This window comes from Spinacia oleracea, chromosome 2 (genome assembly GCF_020520425.1).
Source record: "Spinacia oleracea cultivar Varoflay chromosome 2, BTI_SOV_V1, whole genome shotgun sequence".
Classification (NCBI taxonomy): domain Eukaryota; kingdom Viridiplantae; phylum Streptophyta; class Magnoliopsida; order Caryophyllales; family Amaranthaceae; genus Spinacia; species Spinacia oleracea.
This window is the reverse complement of record NC_079488.1, coordinates 96,737,833-96,758,818: the sequence shown is the minus strand read 5'-3', so window position 1 is coordinate 96,758,818 and position 20,986 is coordinate 96,737,833. Positions and strand designations below refer to the sequence as shown.

The following is a 20,986-nucleotide window of genomic DNA, read 5'->3' as shown; positions in this document are numbered from 1 at the left end:
ATATGTGGAGGAAGAGGTGGGTCGTGTTTTACACGGACGACCAGGAGATGTATGAGCAAATGAGCCGTTGGAACTGTAACGCCAACTTCATGGATCGTGACGAGCCCCTTCCACCCCTTACTGCCGAAGAGTGGGATCAGATAATGGTCCTGTTCAGGGCCAACACTTACCACTTAACAGTGGATAAGAGTTTCCATGTGCCGGTCGAGTGGTTGCCGCACATTAGCCAGTTTCGGAACGAGGCTTTTCTAGCGGCCGTAGGCTTAGGATATTCCATGACTCGAGGTTGTATGCCAATTTATGTGCCGCTCTGCCTTGGTCTTATTCATTTTTCTAACTTTGGATTTCTTTTGTTCTCAGAGGAAGGAATGAGCAAGTTGTCGGCGGTGGATACCGGGAAAGGCGATATGACCGATTGGATGGCGGACATCTATGAGGCCAAGATGCAGAAAGCCAAGGCCGAGTTGGAGGAGAAGGTGAGTATTCTCTTAGGTTGTTTTTTGCAAGTTAAGCTTCCTTCGTCCATTGTCTATAGTGGACGTCTATTTAGTGACGAGCCGATATCCTGACATGTGACCCATGTTTGCTAATGTTGGCCTCGTCACTTTTTAATGACGGGCCCCTTTGTGAGTGTTTTTCCTGTGGTTGCCAAGGTGCGCCTCGTCACCTTTTAAGACGGGCCACCCCCACCCCTTTTTTACAAGTGACTCGTGGTTGATAGGGTACGCCTCGTCATTTTCGAGACGGGCGTCCTTTTTTATGACGAGCCATTTTTATATGAGTGTTGCACTTGATAAGGTACGCCTCGTCATTTTTAAGACGGGCGTCCTTTTTTAATGACGAGCCACTATTTAATGACTTGTGATTGATAAGGTACGCCCCGTCATTTTTAAGACGGGCGTCCTTTTTCAATGACGAGCCACTATTTAATGACTTGTGATTGATAAGGTACGCCCCGTCATTTTTAAGACGGGCGTCCTTTTTCAATGACGAGCCACTGTTCTGTGAGTGACTTGTGATTGAAAAGGTACGCCTCGTCATTTTTGAGACGGGCGTCCTTTTTAATGACGAGCCACTGTTCTGTGAGTGACTTGTGATTGATGAGGTACGCCTCGTCATTTTTGAGACGGGCGTCCTTTTTAATGACGAGCCACTGTTCTGTGAGTGACTGGTGATTGATGAGGTACGCCTCGTCATTTTTGAGATGGGCGTCCTTTTTAATGACGAGCCACTACATGGTGAGTGACTTGTGATTGATGAGGTACGCCTCGTCATTTTTGAGATGGGCGTCCTTTTTAATGACGAGCCACTACATGGTGAGTGACTTGTGATTGATGAGGTACGCCTCGTCATTTTTGAGATGGGCGTCCTTTTTAATGACGAGCCACTACATGGTGAGTGACTTGTGATTGATCAGGTACGCCGTCATTTTTAAGATGGGCGTCCTTTTTAATGACGAGCCACTATATGGTGAGTGACTTGCGATAGATGACGAGGCCTAATATTTGACTGTCCTTTCTTTTTTAGCAAGCTAAGGACGCGGCTAGGGCGTCAGGGAAGAAGAAGGGGACGACTCTGTCCCAGCTGAAGAAGAGAGCTGTGCCGGCTGGCTCGGAGACTCCGAGTACCTTCAAGAAGCCAAAACCCCTACCTCGCCGTCTCGTGAAGAAAGACGAGTCGAAGGTTGCTGAGGGGGGATGCCCTGATGACGAAGAGATGGGCGTGGACAAGCCGTCTCTGGTGGTGGACTTGGTGTCCAAATCGAGGTCCGGTGGGCATCCGGACGAGCTGGAGGACCCTCTTTCGGGAATCCCGGCCGACGTCCGCTCTCAGATACCGGCGGAGGTGGCCCGCCGAGCTAGGTCTTCGGGCGGTAAGTATTATTCGAACGTCGTTCAGACGTATCGAGCCTCCTCTGGCAGTTCTTCTTACTCTCCGCGTCATCCTAAGGCCGTTGTTTTTCCTATAGCCAAAGACAAAGGGAAGGATGCAGCTGCTGCCGAGGATGAGAACGTACCTGCTACTCCCCACTATTCGTCAAAGGATAGGGTGGCTATATGCCGCAAGGTTTTTAAGGCCGTCCCCGCAGAGTATGTTGCTTCTCTTCCTGGCCGCAAGACTGACGCCCAGTTTGGTGCGATCCAGGCCACTCTTCTCGACGTAAGTCTATTTCCAACTTGCTTGTACTTGTCTTCTCTTTTAGAGTCATTTACTAATATGTAGCTTCTTTTGCAGTTGTTCTGCCGCATGGAATTCTGCAAGAGTTGGAAGACCCGCACTGCTGAGGAGCTCAAAGCTCAGGTGGCTGAGTCCACCCACCATGGCGACTATGCGTTCAAGTCCATTGAAGAGGTCCGCCTGCAGATGCAGACGACCATAGACCTTCAAGCGAAGGAGGTGGCTGCGTTGAGATCTGACAAGGCCGAGCTGCTTAAGAAGATCTTGGCGCAGGACAAGGACATGGTGGCAATGGTCGAGGAGGCCAAGACAGCGGCGGCGGAAATACGGGCGCTTCAGGACCAGTTGCGGGAGTACCCTCAGGTCAAAGAGGCGGCTGAGGAAGCCGAGCATCTTCGTGGGGAGCTAGAGACGGCCAGATCGCAAGTTCGCACCTTGCGTGAGCGTCTTCTGGAATCCTATGATCAGGGGGAACAAGCGACCAAGGACGCTGTTAAGCACGCCTGGGAGAGCCACATGTCAGAGTATGATCTTGGGTGGTTCCAGCGGCGAATGGAGCACAGTGCCGCTGTGTTGGCTGCTGAACGTCTTGGTCAGCCGCCCCCTGAGTTTGTATCATCTGATGACGAGGACGATGCGGCCGCTCCCTGATTTGCTTCCTTTCCTGCTTTTTTAAAATTTTATTCAAGCGTTCCCGTGCCTAAGGGCAAAAACAATTATGTTGTAAAGTTTTGGCGCTGATGGCGTCTGTATCATTGTGCCTGCTGAGCACACAACAATTTTCTTTCTTTTTTATGGTCAAGAATTCTGAGCTACTTTTACACGCCTTTCTACGGGCGTTGTTTTATAAGTAAATAGGTTTTTTGATGTTTCTCTTATCTCGCATTTACTTGCTCTTCATAATTTGATTATTCCTTAATCAATAGGCTTAATAGGCTTAATCAATAGGTATGATTGCCAAGGTGCAACCGAGTGTACACTAAGCACGTTGATGCCGCAGGCAACTGAGTATGCACTAGGCCCTACTTTGGTCGTCACTTTCTTTGGCGAGCGTGTCTATAACGATATTGATTGACGCAAGTCAATCAATAGGTATGATTGCCGCTAGACATGCTCGTCAAATGGACTGTACGGCCAAACGTTCGTGCCGCCTAACTTTGAGCAAACAACCTTTGTTTCGAAGTTAATCGTGCCGCTGAACTTTTGAGCGGACAACCTTTGTTTCCAAGTGGTTGGTGCCGCTGGCAACTGAGCATGTGCTAGGCCCTACTTTGGTCGTCACTTTCTTTGGCGAGCGTGTCTATAACGATATTGATTGACGCAAGTCAATCAATAGGTATGATTGCCGCTAGACATGCTCGTCAAATGGACTGTACGGCCAAACGTTCGTGCCGCCTAACTTTGAGCAAACAACCTTTGTTTCGAAGTTAATCGTGCCGCTGAACTTTTGAGCGGACAACCTTTGTTTCCAAGTGGTTGGTGCCGCTGGCAACTGAGCATGTGCTAGGCCCCACTGTGGTCGTCGCCTTCTTTGGCGAGCATGTCTATAACGATATTGATTGGCGCAAGTCAATCAATAGGTATGATTGCCGCTAGACATGCTCGTCAAATGGACTGGCCGGCCAAACATGCGTGCCGCCGCGCTTTTTAGCAAACAACCTATGTTTCAAAGTTGTTCATGCCGCTGGGCTTTTGAGCGAACAACCTATGTTTCAAAGTTGTTCATGCCGCTGGGCTTTTGAACAAATAACTTACGATTTAAGTTTATTCGTGCCGCTGGCACTTATTATGCTGTACTGGTCGGCCAGCGGCTTGCTTATATTGGGAGGGGAGTTGGATAGGTGATCAGCCTACAACTTGGTGCTAATCTGGGCCACTTCTTAGGCTTCAAACAATTAGTCTTGCTGAGTTTTTGCTAATCTGGGCCACTTCTCAGGCCGTCATACAATTAGGCTTTGGTTATGCATTGGAGTGTATATGTTTATATTCATTGTGCGAGCAATAAATATTACGAGACAAATAGAGTAGTATTATTTATAACTTTGCAAGGCGAATTTAGCCGGTTACAAAAGTAATTACTACCCTACTATGACCATTAGAGGCCGCCCCTTGGGCAATGGATCGTGGTAAGTAAGACAAGGCTTAGCACATATCTAGAAGAAATATTTCTTGAGATTGTCGGCATTCCAAGTGCGCGAAATAGGGCGGCCTTGCATGTCTTGAATGCGGTAGGTTCCATCTCTAACTTCATCATAGATCTCGTAAGGTCCCTCCCAAGTGGGCGTCAGCTTACCTTGTTCATTTGCTCGTCCTGTGGACTCCATTTTTCTGAGGACAAAATCTCCCACTTTGAGCACTCTATTAGAGACTCTCTTGTTGTATTCTCTTGCCATCCTTATCTTGTACAGCTGTTGTCTGAGCGCTGCATTTCCTCTAACCTCGGGCAGAAAGTCCAAGGCTGCTTTCATTGTCTCCCAGTTAGCATTTTCGTCATACAGCATGACTCTCAACGTTGGCTCACACATTTCTATGGGTAGGACAGCCTCGGCGCCATAGGCTAGCAAGAAGGGTGTTTCACCGGTTGAATTCTTAGCCGTGGTGCGGATGGACCATAAGACATTTGGCAGCTCATCAGCCCATAGACCTTTGGCTTCGTCAAGCTTCTTTTTAATTCCTTCAGAGATAATTTTGTTGAACGCCTCAACCTGACCATTGGCTTGGGGTCGTCCGACTGATGCAAAACAGGTGTGTATACCGTGATCTGCCAGCCACTCTTTCAGCTTAGGCGTCTCAAACTGGGGCCCATTATCGAAGACGATAGCCTGTGGAATCCCAAAGCGAGTCATGATGTTCTTCCAAATGAATGCTCTCACATCAGCAGTTTTTATGTTTTTGAGCGCTTCTGCCTCCACCCATTTGGTGAAGTAATCTACAGCAACGATGACATAACGCCTTCCTCCTGGTGCGGTCGTGAATGGGCCTAGGAGATCCATCCCCCATTTAGCAAATGGAATTGGGCTTATAATGGGCGTCAGAACTCGTGCCGGTTGATGTATTAGGTGAGAAAAGCGCTGACATTTGTCACACTTCTTGACCAGTGAGATTGCGTCCTCCTTAAGGGTCGGCCAGTAATAGCCGGTTCGAAGTGCCTTTTCAGCCAAAGCCCTTCCACCAATATGCGAGCTGCACAACCCCTGATGAAGGTCTTCTAGAATTTCCTGCCCCTTCTCAGGTGTTACACATCTTAACAAAGGACGGGAGTAGGCCTTTTTGTAGAGGGTGCCGTTCCACATTTCAAACCAAGAACATTTCTTTTGAAGTTTTGCCGCTTCCCTTGAGTCTTCGGGCAAGACTCCATTCATTTTGAAGTTTACTATGTCATCCATCCATGTGGACGTTCTGTCAAGAGTTTCCACTTCCATTTGCTCAACACTTTTGTGCTCTTTTACCTCCCAGAACACGTGCCGAGGGGTATCACAAGACGCGGAACTTGCCAACTTTGACAGGGCATCAGCTTGGTTATTTTCCGAGCGAGGGACTTGCCTTACTTCAAAACTTTTCAGTGGCTCTACTTCCTGATGGACGGCCTGCATGTATTTGACCATAGTCGGATCCCTAGCTTCGTAGGTCCCATTAACTTGGCTCACAATCAGTTGGGAGTCAGATAGTGCTACAATCTCCTCGGCGCCTGCCGCCTTACACATTTTAATGCCACAAAGCAGGGCTTCATATTCGGCTTCATTATTTGACGCCTGGAAGTTAAATCGCATAGCATATTCAAAAGTATCTCCTTCTGGGGAGTGACAGATTATCCCTGCTCCACATCCATTCTGTGTGGATGAGCCGTCTACATACACTGTCCACACTGTGCTTGTATTCTTGGAAAAGTCTGGCCTCGTCATTTCAACAATGAAGTCGGCACATGCCTGCCCCTTGACAGCTTTCCTCGGCTCATAGGTGATATCAAAGGCGTTCAGCTCTATTGCCCAATTCAGCATTCGTCCTGACGCCTCCAGCTTTGTGAAGGGCAGTTTGAGCGGCTGATCGGTGTAGATCACTATTTTGTGAGCTAAGAAATAAGGACGGAGCTTTTTGCTGGCCATGAACAGAGCTAAGCCAAACTTTTCCACTGTAGGATATCTAACTTCAGCATTTTGAAGAACATGACTGACAAAGTATACCGGCATCTGTATTCCCTCCCTCTCTGTCAGTAGAACGGCACTCAACGAGTGCTCGGACACGGCGAGATACATGTACAAAGTCTCTCCTAGCAAGGGACTAACAAGACGAGGCAAGGTGTGTAAGTGCTCCTTTAATCTGACCAATGCCGCCTCGGCCTCGTCCGACCATTCAAACTTGGCCTTCTTTCTGACAGACCTAAAAAAGTAGTGGCACTTGTCTCCAGCCCTGGAAAGGAATCTGCCCAGGGCGGCCAAGCAACCTGTGAGCCGCTGGACCTCCTTCACTGTCTTTGGTGAGCTCATATCAATTACTGCCTGGATTTTGTCTGGGTTGGCTTCAATTCCTCTTTCATCAATCAAGAAACCTAAGAATTTGCCTGCCGTCACCCCGAACACACACTTCTTAGGATTCAACCTCATGTTGTAAGCTCGAATAGTCTCAAATGTCTCTCTGAGATCAGTTATGTGCGCCGCCCTCAGCTTACTTTTTACGATCATATCGTCAATGTAAGCTTCAATATTCCTGCCGAGCTGCTTAATGAACACAGTGTTAATAAGACGCTGAAAGGTGGCCGGTGCATTTTTTAACCCAAACGGCATCACCTTGTAGCAGTAAAGGCCTTGTTCAGTAACAAATGACGTTTTTTCCTGGTCGTCAGGCCACAACGGAATCTGGTGAAACCCTGAGTAGGCATCCATAAAGCTCATCATGGCATGCCCCGCTGTAGAGTCGACGAGCCGGTCAATCTTGGGCAATGGGAAACTGTCCTTTGGACATGCCTTATTGAGGTTGGTGTAATCAACACACATTCTCCAGGTACCATTAGGTTTTTTGACGAGGACCACGTTAGCAACCCAGTCGGGGTACTGACTAGGCCTGACGAACCCAGCCTCCATCAACTTCTGTATTTCCGCGGCTGCCGCCTGATTTCTATCTTCCCCATGGTTCCTTTTCTTCTGACGAACCGGTTTAAAGTTTGGGTCCACATTCAGCTTATGGACGGCCACAGCAGGGTCAATACCCGGCATTTCGTCCACCGTGAAAGCAAAGATATCTTCAAATTCTCTCAAAAGGTGGACCAACTCTGCCGCCAGCGGGTCGTCAGGAGAAATCCCGATGGGCACTACTCTGTCAGGTTTGTCTGTGTTTAAAACCACATTGAAATGGTCCCCAACAGGCTCTGGGCGTCTCTCTTCCATGTGCCCTGCTGAGATAGTTAATGTTTCTTTGACGACCTTGGGTTGCGTGTCGCCACATTTTCGTTTGTTGCTCGACGTCCCTTTCTCTTCACCCGTCCCCCATGCTTCTGGACTCAAGGTGGTTAGGTAGCAATCTCTAGCTTGTTGCTGGTCACCATGTATAGTGCTGACGCTCCCATCGTCACAAATGAACTTAAGAAGCATCAGATGAGTCACAATGACAGCCTTTGCCCTGTTCAACGTGGGACGCCCCAAGATGATGTTATATGCCGTCAGATCTTTCACTATGAGAAAACGGACATCCATTTGCCGAGATTCCTTTTTATTTCCCATCCTCAGAGGAAGGGTAATTATGCCGACTGGGTGGATGACACTACCTCCGAAGCCTATAATGGGATAGTGGATTTTCTCAATTTTTGAGGGATCATGTTGCAGCCGATTCAAGCACTCTAGACTAATTATGTCCGACGAACTTCCTGTATCAACCAAAATACGCCTAACCCTTAGGTTAGCAACTTTTAACTCAATTACCAAAGGATCGTCATGCGGGGTGGAGATTTTCCCACGGTCGGCCTCGCCGATTTCAACTTTTGGAAACGGGTCAACTGTGGCCTTGCCGGACAGCATCACTTGCCCCAATCGCTTGGCATAATCCTTCTGGCCCCTCATGGTCGGCCCGCCGGCGGCCAATCCTCCTGAGATGACTGCCACGCACTCTGGGTCGGTACGATTCCCATCTTCCTCCGAGGGAGGGGATTTGTTTTTCTTGTAGAAGGGTTTGCCAGAACCTCCCGTGTTCCTGCTGATATAACTTTTTAAGAACTCCTTGGTGGCTAGGCCGTCCAATGCCCTTTTCAAGCTCTTACATTCATTGGTGTCATGCCCAATGTCACTGTGAAAGTGACAGTACAGTTTGGGGTCCCTACTTTCTGGTGGTGACTTCATGGGAAATGGACGATCAATGTCATATTTGGACCCGACGTCCATCAGGATTGTGTACATGTCTGTGTTATACTCGAAACGCTCCCGATCATAAGTTCTGGGCCGTTTCTGACCTGCCGCTCCGGGGGCCCTGTCTGATTCTTTTGCAATAGCCCACGTCCCGTTAGGCCGGTTCTTCTTTTCAAATTTCTCCTTTTTTGCCGCTAGCTCGGCGGTATCACTTCCTCTGGGGTCTTTCGGGACGCTGCAAATCTCTGTTGCATGAATGAAGGCCTCCGCCTCATCCAGCACTTCTGCCATTGTTCGGACGCTTTTCTTTACCAGATCAAACTTGAAAGAGCCATTTTTAAGCCCTCGAATGAAGTTATCGAATGCAACACCATCTGGCAAATCCGGAATTTGCCCTGCCTCTAGATTGAATCTCTTCACATAACTCCTCAGGGACTCGTCCTTCCCTTGCTGAATCCTACTCAGATGCATGCTCGTCTTCTTCTCTTCCTTGTGATCCATGAACCGAGTAGAGAACAATAGCTCGAGCTCCGAAAAAGAGCGAATAGTTCCGGCTGGAAGTCTCTCGAACCACTTAGAGGCTACTCCTTTGAGTGTGCCCGGAAAATACTTACACCAGGTTGAGTCAGTTGTTCCTTGGACATACATGTGATGCCGGTAAACCAAGAGGTGCATGTCCGGATCTGTGGTACCATCGTAAGCATCAATGTTGGGCGGCTTGACTTTGGGTTCCCTCGGGGCTCTCATGATGGAGTCTGCAAAAGGGGTGGTGTGCCCTAGGGCCATGTTGGACACCCCCTCCTGAATGTGATATACAGGGTCTTGACGCCTGGAGTAGGGTAGCCGCAGGGAGGACTCGCGTCCGCGAGTTTGACGGGTTGGACGGGTGGCCCCTGGACGTGCCTGGCTCAGATGCGTATAAGTTGGATGAGGGAGAGGTCTATCCGGCATGACGGGGGTTGACCCAGTGTCAGAAAGTTCAGACTCAGAGTCGGGCAACTGCTCTGCGCGTGGCTGCTCACGTCCTCGGGACGTTTCTCCGATCAGCCGCCGTGGCATTCGGCGTGGTAGGTAAGACATGGTCTGATTGGGCTGACTTGTTGGCGGCTGTCTCCTTAGGTCCTCGCCTGTCAGCCTGGTCCAGACATTTGGGGGGCGCAAAGAAAGTGTTGGCCTATTGCTTGCCGGCCTCTCATGATTTGCAGCCACAGCAGTGGTGTAAATCAGCATACTCTTCTGTACCTCAGCATTAACTGTCTTCCCTACATCAGCTTGGAACTCAGCCAAAATAGCCCGAAGAGCACCCACAGAGACAGGCATATCAGGGTTCTCCTCTATTACCGTATCCACCCGAGGATACAGGTGTCCTCCAGGAGGGGTGCGATTGGCCTGGTCGTCCTCCTCGCTGAGCACCTCTACCTCGGCAGTGTGACGAGGGGTGTGCCCGGCCGCAAATGTACGTGCGGCATCTTCAGTGATTCTTGTGGCCGGCGTATGATGTTCAGTCGGCATTTCTCTTTCGAGGGGTGGCCGCTCTACGCGCGTAGGCCGCCCAGCATCGTTGTCCTGTCGTTGATCTTCCATGTTACCGTACCTCCCCACAGACGGCGCCAAATGTTGTGGGGTTTTTCCGGTGAGATACCTTGGAGGTTTCTTGGTAACTTTTAAAGATTAAACAAGATTGTATTTTTATAGAGAGAGAAAGTAGAGAGAAGGCAGAGCAGCAATTGCTCTAGAATGTATTGATTGTGACCCCTTTTTCTAGGGAAGTGGGAATATTTATAGTACTAGGTTTTTGTGGGAATGACCTAATATTCCCCTTACATGATTGGCTGGGGAATGGGAAAAGGACACGTGTCCTTTCTCCTTACAATTCTCTGATCCCTTGTAGCAATAGTGGGCTATTTGGGCCTATTGTGCTTAGTAATTCACTTGGGATACATACTAATTAAGCCCTTTTCCAGGTATAGGTTTTATACGTACATTTATACATACTTAAATACATACATTGTAGATACCTAGATTAATACTCATGCCCCGGAGTAGACTTTGCATGATTTCTGCTTAGGGGGCGCAATACGTGCCAGGTGTCACATCTTCATTGGTGCACGAAGGCATGGTAATTTTGCCCACAACATGTTCCATCTGAGCATGACCATGCATTTTACAGTTTCTAGCTCTACGAGTGACCTTGTACAGCTTTTGGCATCTCTTCTCAATTAATGGGAGGACAATCTCGATCTTGCAATCTTGAGGTTAGACTTCGTTAGATAGGTGATTACACGAGCATTGCCTTTATAGTCTCATTTTATGGTGCGACGGTTAACAACATCAAATTAAGTAGTTCTCAAACAAGTAACCTTGAATCACTCAGTTATTGAGGATTAGTGTCTAATTAATTTTATTAAATTTACTTATGATAGACTTTTTACATCTCTTACAGTAAAGTTTCGTAGGTCTGTCTGATACTAATCTTTTCAAATAAATATCTGTGCAAATTATTTGTAATCCCCCGTAATTTATACATTTTATTAATATATTTTAACGTATAGTTAATTATATTTAAATAGAATTTACGAATTTTAGAAATAAATATTTAAGTTACGAATATTTATTTTTATACGTTTTAAATATTTCAACAATTTATGAAACTAAAATAATTTTAGAATTTTATGTTGAAAAGAATTTGAATTACGAAAACACGTGAATTTAGAAAATAATCCTTTTGGATTCAAACACTAAAATTCATTCCCAATTCTAGACCAACTTGGTAAGCCCAAAATAAATAAGCCCATAATTCCCCACCCTTGTTTTGTTTCACGTGAAACTCAACTCCTCCTTGCTTCAATTTCACGTGAAACCAAAAACACCAAAACCCTCAAACCTTGCTTCCTCCTTCACGTGTAACCCTACTGGCTGTTGTACCAGCCACCGCCGTCGACCCAGCCACCGGACCACCGTCATCCCTCGTCGGTAAACTCCTCTCCTTCTCTTCCCTCTTATTCTTCTTCCTTTCCCTCTATTTCGGTTTCTCTCATTAATCAATGGCTCTGTTTTGATGTCTATGTTGCTCGACAGCCACCTAGAGCACGCAACCACCACCACCGAGTCGCTGCTGGTGCGCCGCCCTTGTCGCGCCGCCTTGCTGCACGGTAGTCTCCCCTCATTTCTTTCCTCTTTCGTTCTTCTTTTCTGTTTCATTTTCGTGCTCCTCCTCACTCGTATTCCCCCTGTTTTCGGCAGCAACCACCGCGCACCCCAGTCGCACCGTCGTTCCGCCGCTGCCTCACTTATGCTCCGTCGCTGCCGCACCTATGCTCCGCCGGCCAACCTCCTCTGTTCCCTTTTTGGTTAATCCCCTAAAAACCCAATGTGAATTAAATGTTTAAATTATGTAATTTATGTTTCATTGAATTAAATGTATAGTTTTTATTAGTCAATTATCAATTTCAGATTTATATATTTTACATAATTGAAATATTAAATTTCAGATTTACATAATTTGATTGAAACGAGAACTTCAATTATTAACACATGAATTTTTAAGATTTTAATAGTTTTAAAATCATGATAGAATGGTTATGAATAATTAAAATTATTATTTTTATGTTCTAAGCATGATAATTTGGTTTTGGGAAAGCTTTAAATGATTTGATATCGCTGAAAATTTAAAGTATGACGTTTGCGAAGAGTTTTCAACGAATTTCAATCATTGATTCAATAATTATGATGCTAGGAAATCAAATGTTCAAGTTTTAATGTTAGGGAATGTCCTAAATATGTTTAGGATGTATTTGGAATGCTTTGTTATTGTTGTGAGTGATTAGAAGTTGATTGGGAATATTTGTTGGTTGTTTTAGGCGGAGAATTCTCTTTAGGCGACTTTTGAAAGTGTTAAAGTGGCCTATTAGTTGTTTACACAAGGTACGTACATACCTGTGTGCTTGGAATGTGTGCTAATTGTTGAAACCTTGTTGAACTTATTGGTTAACTTGGTTGTGTTGAGATGGTTGTTGAACTTGGTTATGTTGATATTATTGACGAACTTGGTTATGTTGAAATTGCATGTTTAATACTGTTGGACGGACATATTGAACCTATATTGCATTATGAGAATTGTAACATGTTAGTATGGATGATTGATACAAACATGTTGGCTGGGAACACTAGATTATATTATATACATTGATTCAGATCGATTGATCGTTGTTCCCTTTTTAGCTTTTCACTACTTTATGAGGGCTGTGGACCTTGTTTAGTAAGTTGAAACCTTATACCCATATACAGGGGTTGATCATGGTTAAAGAAAAGGTTGGATTAATTGGAATGAGTCTTGATTGATGCCTTGGTGATCACTTACTTAATTCCAAGATTAAAACAGTTGTGAACAAATGTGATTGTTGAGTCATAACAGAGTCTCAATTTGTAAATCATGTAAAGTGAAACTGAGTAGCAATAGCTTTAGACTGTGCACGTCTAAAGTGACGGACAAACAGGAGTTGGGGTTCATGGTGGTAGCCCATGGCCTTTTCTGGGACCGGATTGATCACCGTGTTCTATTTTATTCAAACGTTCCTCGATATCGCAGGTCACTGAGGTTACGGAGTCGCGCCCGTACCTCGTCTTCCTTGGGGAAGACTTTTGGTTGGACAACTCGGTCCATTGTCTATTTCAACTAAAATAATATCATTGTTATAAGTCTAGCCTAGTCTAGTCAAGTATGGTCGTCAAATTATCATGTTTTGTCTGCTCTTATTTATGTTCATTAGTATCATGTTAGGGTTATTCGTTTAATAGTATCATGTTAGGATTATTATTGTTTTAGTATGTAGTACTCAGCTTTGCTGATTACGTGCGTTGTTTGTGTGTGTTGATCATGGCTATGCCTTATTGATCCTGTGATGACCCATCTTTGGTGAGCAGTCTCTAAGGATCAATAAGCGTTGCCCATCTACAGGTTTGAAGATGATGCATCATTGGGATCGGGATTAGAGAGCTTGTATTTAGATTTGTTTTTCTAAGTGACTTGGTTTGTTAATTTTGACTTGAAACCTGCCGTACTATCTATATTTCCTTATTTTCGTTAATTGGTTTTTGAACTTAATATGTAATCGATTATTTATGAACCTAAAAGTTAGTTTTATGTTTTCCGCTGCAAAATTCTGGATAAGCCGTTACGTTTTTACACGGGCGATAATGCCTTGATAATTCTCTACGTTTTATATTAAAAGATTATTTTAGAAAAGAGAGAATTGTCGGGGTGTTACAAAGTGGTATCAGAGCTAAGGTTTTACTTTAATAAATTTTTAGGCGCCTAACTATCTAGTTATTTAAAATAAATTTCTTAAAAATCGAGCTTCTACGGATTATAGTGTTCAAAATTGGTACTTTTTTTTTGGGGGGCCGATTTCCTTTTATCCTGTTTGAAAGTATATAATATTTCTTATTTAAGTTCGAAATCAAATTATTATTAAAGTTAAAGTGATACTTTCGACATTTTTATTTTTCTTATTATTTATTATTCAAAAAAAAACAAAAAAAAATGAGTACATTTTTTTTAGTTGTTTCAAGAGTTAGAATTCGTTATTAGAAAATATAAATCTTTTTCGAATTAATAACTTTATTTTTGAATTTATTCGCTACGCATTTCCTTAATTTATTTTACTTTATTTTATATTTTTATTTATGTTATTATCCTATGTTATAATTTTATTATATTATCGTCCTTTTATTTTGTTATTTAAATTATTCCAATGCTCTAGTTTATGAGAGATGGGTAGTATAAGAAGGGCATATAAGATAGAATTATATGTGCATTAGTAGCTAGCCAAGGAAAGCATAAGAAATTGATTGTTATGTATGTGCGTGTGCTAATTGTTTAATGTTACATTTACATGTGCATAAAGAATTGTTTGATTCCACCAAACTTATTGATCATTGAACCTTGTTTATGTTTTGGCTGGAAAATCGTTAGTGAGACCTTGAATTGTTTATTTCAGGAATAAAATGTTTCTTTCCAAGTACACCAACATAGGATCCTTCGAGAAACTTGATATAGAAACCCCAGATATTTACGTGAAGAAAATCATGTTTGGATGTGAATATTATGCTAAAGTTCAAGGGCAACCTATCTTAATGAGAAAGGATATCATAGAAGCCACTATCATTAATTGCTTACCTAACCAAATGTCATACCTAGAACTCAAAGATATGTTTAAAGACATGCATTCTGATAATGGAACTCCAAACTTGGCTAAATATGGAACTTGGGATGGTAGATGGAAATATGATTCAGAAATTCTGACCACCATTATTGAAGCGGCAGAAAGTGGGTTTAGAGACGGTAAAATCGTAGGGAGTCATGTTGGAGATTCAGTTACAGAAGAACCTATGGGAATAAGGGTAAATAATGACCTAGAGGAAAATGATGTAGCTGTGGAGAATGAGAATGTAGGTGTTGAGGCAGAGAATCCTAACCCAGCGGCTCATGAGCCAACCATTGAGATCTCTAGTGATTCGGATGCAGAGCTCGAAAGTGAACAGGAGATGGCAAGTGAGCCTAATCAAGATGAAGACATGGGTGAAGATGCAAACCCCGAGGAAGACCCAGATGAAGACCCTGAAGAAGAGTTCGATAATCTTGAGATCTAAATTTCACTCCGCAAGTTTCAGGAGCAATGGATAGGCAAGAGGCCACAAATATTTTGAAGTCATAAATAGTTAATTAGCTCTTTTATGTTTTAAAGAATAAGTAGCAAAGCAACAACAGTTTAAGGTTAAAGTTTATTGAAGTTTGAAATGTTCTTTATTATTTTGAAGGATCAATAAACCTTTATGGAGTTAGCAATAAAAGTTAAAGTTTTCAAGGAATTGTTCTTTATTCTATTTTGAGAATTCCATAATTCGCCCAGCGGTAGTTTATATTTATGTCATAGAACCTTTATTTTATTTTGAGGACAAGTACGTTATTATGGTTTAGAAATTGTTATTAATATTGTTTTGAGGAATAAAATTTTCTTTAGGAAATACAAGTTTCTTTTGAGGAATTAAAGTTAAATATTTAATTATCCAAGTGGTCAATGATTTAGTTTGGGCACGCGAAGAGGAATAATTTCTTTTATTATTATTATTATTATTATTATTATTTGTGATGATTGAATTTGATTTGTTTCCCTCGATCGGATGTCCTTTATGTGAATGTCGTTCGCAAATGATAGAGGAGAATCATTTTGCAATGATTGTTGCACCTTCGTAAATGATTTTATGTGAATATTGTTTATTGAGGCGATCTCTATGGTCAAATCAAATATTGCTTGATATAGAATGACATGTAAGTGAGGTTTAGAACCTAAGATAGAGTATATTAATTTCAGGCCGTGTTATAGAATGACCAACAATAATGACTTAGTTGTTGCTATTCGCCTCTTGGCGGAAAAGCTGATCCAAGAGAGAACTGACCATCCCGATCCTGCCGGGGGCATGTTTGAGAGACTAGCCAAAGCTAAGTCACCATACTTTAAGGGGCAAACTGATCTTACTTTTTAGAGAACTAGGTTAGAGAGTTTGAGAAATTGTTTGGGGCTGTGAACTGTCCTGAGAATATAAGAGTGGGTCAAGTTGTCATGTATTTGAAAGATGAAGCTGATTTATGGTGGAGAGAGAATAAAGTTAGGCTTAGCGCTGCTGAGAGATTCAATTAGGATTCAATTGTTACTGCCTTAAGGGAAAGTTTTACCCTACTTTTTATGAGAAAGCAAAAAGTTTAGGAATTCATAAACCTTAGTATGGGGAGCATGACCATCGATGAATACTATAGCAGATTTATAGCATGACCACCTTAGGATTAGGTGGGGAAACCTTTACATGTTTGGATATTGTGTATGGGGAAGCTGCTCATATTTATGGTTTGCAGTCTAGAAGGGACAAGAAAAATATTGTTGTTGGGGAGAAAAGAAAAGAGTTTAATGTTGGAGAAAACCAAGGGAATCAAGAGAAATATGAATGAAAATGGGAATGGGAATGGAAACTTTCAAGGAAGGAACAAACGGGGTCACAACAATAGGAACCAATCTGAGAGAGTGTATCACTGTAAGATGTGCAATAACAACCATCCTGGTAAGAATTGTAAGGGAGAATTAATAAACTGTAACTATTGTCAGAAAAAGGGGCATAGGAAGTATGAGTGCTTTACTAAGCAGAAAAAGGAACAAAATGGTGATGAGAGTGGTAAACAGGTGAAGTCGGGATTTAACCAGTCAAGAAATTAGAGTTCGAAGCCTATAGGGTCGCAAGACAGCCAAGGAAACCTCCATAAGTCTGCTAATTAGAATAACAACTATAATAAGGCTCCGGGCAAACTGTTTGTGATAAGTCGAAATGAAGCTGAACGACCTGTTGACTTAGCTTCTGTTACTTTTCTATTAACTCCGTGCTAGTTAGAAAGTTATTTGATTCAGGGAAAGCTTATTCTTTTGTTTCGTCATCTCTTATTAAGAGTCTGGAGTTAGTAGATTTTGAGGTGATTGATCTACCCGTAAGTATTCCTACCGTTGTAACCATAAGGTGTGCCAAATTGTTTAAGAACTTGCCTTGTGAACCATTTTTCGGTTGTGTGAGCTAGATGTGAGTTAAGAAGTCGGAATGAAGATCGAGGATGTTCCAATTGTGAATGAATTCATGGATGTGTTTCCTAGTGAGATTGCAGGTATGCCACTTGCTAAGAGCCGTTGAGTCCCCTATAGACTTAGTTCCTAGAATGACGCATATATCTAGAGCACCATATAGAATGACAACTCCTGAAATGAGTGAATTGAAGACATAGTTTCAAGAATGGTTCGATGAGGAATATATTGGGCCTAGTGCATCACCGTGGGGAGCTCCTGTGTTGTTTGTTAAGGAGAAAGATAAGAGTATGGAATTATGCATCGATTTTAGGGAGCTAAACATCATCAAGAACAAGTATCCTTTGCCTAGGATAGATGACATATTGGATCAATTGAATTGGGCGAGTGTGTTCTCGAAGACTGACTTGTTTTTGAAGTATCACCAATTGAGGATAGCTGATAAAGATATACCTAAGACCTCATTAGGACTCGTTATTGTCATTATGGGTTTAGAGTAACGTCCTTTGGGTTAACCAATGCACCTGCACTAATTATGGATTTGATGAATGAGATTTTCTACGAATTCCGAATTAAGTTTGTTATTATGTTATTGATGATATCCTGATTTATTCAACGAACGAGAAAGAGCATGACAAACACTTGAGGATTATTTGGAGACGCTTAGAAAGAATTTTTTTTTATGTGAATGAAGTATACGAATCTTGAAGTCATCTGTGTATAAGTGACACCGACAGAAAAGTGAAGGACTAAATTGATTGAGAACTATGTTACGTAAGGGAATAAACCTAAGAGACGATTTGAGTGGTCCAGGATCGTTAGAAATCATTGTTGTCTTGAAAAGATGAAAAGAAATATATGAATTGGTGAAGAGCTAGGAGTTGTGCCAAAAGTTATACACCCATGAAAGGCATAATGAGGTTTGGTAAAAAGGAAAAGTTGACCAGAAGGAGTCTCTGTAGATCCTACTAAGATTCAAGATGTGAGTGAGTGACCTATTCCAAGAACGTGTCCGATACCTAAAGTTTCCTAGGCCTAGATGACCATTATAGGAGGTTGTGAAAGACTTTTCGAAGAGAGAAAAACCATTGACCAACTTGTTGAAAGAGGAATCGAAATTCGAGTGGAGTGAGAAATGTGAGAAAGCTTTCTAGATTTTAAAAGAGCGTTTGACCTCCGCACCTGTTGTCGCGTCAATTGAAACTTTATGAAACCAATTACCCTACCCATGACCTAAAGCTAGCTGCTAGTGCGTTTGTTTTGAATGATTTGGAGACATTATCTTTATGGGGCAACATCTGAGATCCTTACCGACCATAAAAGTCTGAAATTTTGGCAAAAAGGTCTAGTGAATCTTGGGAACGACATTGAAATGAGTATTTTTTCCATCCTGCAACCGATAGACAGACTGAGATTACTACAAAATATATGTTGAGATTTTGTGTTATTGACTTTAAGGGTAATTGGGAAGACCAACTAGAGTGATTGAATTTCTTGCAACAATAGTTACTCTGCGAGCTTTAAGATGGAACCTGTTGAGGCATTGTGTGGAAAGAAGTGTTGAAATCCCACTTGCTACGATTTTAGTGGAAATATAGCTTTGGGGGCATGATTCGTTGAAGTAGAAATATCCAAAGTCATTCTCTGGGATGAGTTACGAGGGCGTAACTCGTTTTCTTTAAGGGGGGTAGAATGCGATAGAAATTCGCGCTTTTACCTATTTTTATGGTGTTTTTATGCATTTTTATGCTTATTTTTAGCAACTTATTCATGCTGATGCAAAGTACATAGATTCTCCGCACAAGAAAATGTGTTCGTGAATATTACAAGTAACTTTAAGTTGGCAAAAGAGTGCACATTAGTGGCACAAGTACTTCTCCAGTAAGAATAAGTTGAAAATTTTTGAGAAATTGGTGAATTTTCGTGTCAAGTTTCGTGACGAAACTTCTTTTAAGAGGGGTAGATTGTAATCCCCCGTAATTTTATACATTTTATTAATATATTTTAACGTATAGTTAATTATATTTAAATAGAATTTACGAATTTTAGAAATAAATATTTAAGTTACGAATATTTATTTTTATACGTTTTAAATATTTCAACGATTTATGAAACTAAAATAATTTTAGAATTTTATGTTGAAAAGAATTTGAATTACGAAAACACGTGAATTTAGAAAATAATCCTTTTGGATTCAAACACTAAAATTCATTCCCAATTCTAGACCAACTTGGTAAGCCCAAAATAAATAAGCCCATAATTCCCCACCCTTGTTTTGTTTCACGTGAAACTCAACTCCTCCTTGCTTCAATTTCACGTGAAACCAAAAACACCAAAACCCTCAAACCTTGCTTCCTCCTTCACGTGTAACCCTACTGGCTGTTGTACCAGCCACCGCCGTCGACCCAGCCACCGGACCACCGTCATCCCTCGTCGGTAAACTCCTCTCCTTCTCTTCCCTCTTATTCTTCTTCCTTTCCCTCTCTTTCGGTTTCTCTCATTAATCAATGGCTCTGTTTTGATGTCTATGTTGCTCGACAGCCACCTAGAGCACGCAACCACCACCACCGAGTCGCTGCTGGTGCGCCGCCCTTGTCGCGCCGCCTTGCTGCACGGTAGTCTCCCCTCATTTCTTTCCTCTTTCGTTCTTCTTTTCTGTTTCATTTTCGTGCTCCTCCTCACTCGTATTCCCCCTGTTTTCGGCAGCAACCACCGCGCACCCCAGTCGCACCGTCGTTCCGCCGCTGCCTCACTTATGCTCCGTCGCTGCCGCACCTATGCTCCGCCGGCCAACCTCCTCTGTTCCCTTTTTGGTTAATCCCCTAAAAACCCAATGTGAATTAAATGTTTAAATTATGTAATTTATGTTTCATTGAATTAAATGTATAGTTTTTATTAGTCAATTATCAATTTCAGATTTATATATTTTACATAATTGAAATATTAAATTTCAGATTTACATAATTTGATTGAAACGAGAACTTCAATTATTAACACATGAATTTTTAAGATTTTAATAGTTTTAAAATCATGATAGAATGGTTATGAATAATTAAAATTATTATTTTTATGTTCTAAGCATGATAATTTGGTTTTGGGAAAGCTTTAAACGATTTGATATCGCTGAAAATTTAAAGTATGACGTTTGCGAAGAGTTTTCAACGAATTTCAATCATTGATTCAATAATTATGATGCTAGGAAATCAAATGTTCAAGTTTTAATGTTAGGGAATGTCCTAAATATGTTTAGGATGTATTTAGAATGCTTTGTTATTGTTGTGAGTGATTAGAAGTTGATTGGGAATATTTGTTGGTTGTTTTAGGCGGAGAATTCTCTTTAGGCGACTTTTGAAAGTGTTAAAGTGGCCTATTAGTTGTTTACACAAGGTACGTACATACCTGTGTGCTTGGAATGTGTGCTAATTGTTGAAACCTTGTTGAACTTATTGGTTAACTTGGTTGTGTTGAGATGGTTGTTGAACTTGGTTATGTTGATATTATTGACGAACTTGGTTATGTTGAAATTGCATGTTTAATACTGTTGGACGGACATATTGAACCTATATTGCATTATGAGAATTGTAACATGTTAGTATGGATGATTGATACAAACATGTTGGTTGGGAACACTAGATTATTTTATATACATTGATTCAGATCGATTGATCGTTGTTCCCTTTTTAGCTTTTCACTACTTTATGAGGGCTGTGGACCTTGTTTAGTAAGTTGAAACCTTATACCCATATACAGGGGTTGATCATGGTTAAAGAAAAGGTTGGATTAATTGGAATGAGTCTTTATTGATGCCTTGGTGATCACTTACTTAATTCCAAGATAAAAACAGTTGTGAACAAA

The 20,986-nt window shown here is 42.3% G+C and overlaps 1 protein-coding gene across 1 annotated transcript; it reads left to right on the top strand.

Annotated features, from left to right (window-relative positions):
• Window positions 1-1,331: 1,331 nt before the first annotated feature.
• On the top strand, window positions 1,332-17,331 carry LOC130467657 (uncharacterized). Its single transcript, XM_056836234.1, has 4 exons — window positions 1,332-1,873; window positions 1,970-2,160; window positions 2,236-2,575; window positions 17,204-17,331. The coding sequence occupies exons 1-4, from the start codon at window positions 1,717-1,719 to the stop codon at window positions 17,329-17,331; spliced, it is 816 nt and encodes a 271-aa protein (XP_056692212.1). The 5' UTR covers window positions 1,332-1,716.
• Window positions 17,332-20,986: the final 3,655 nt, after the last annotated feature.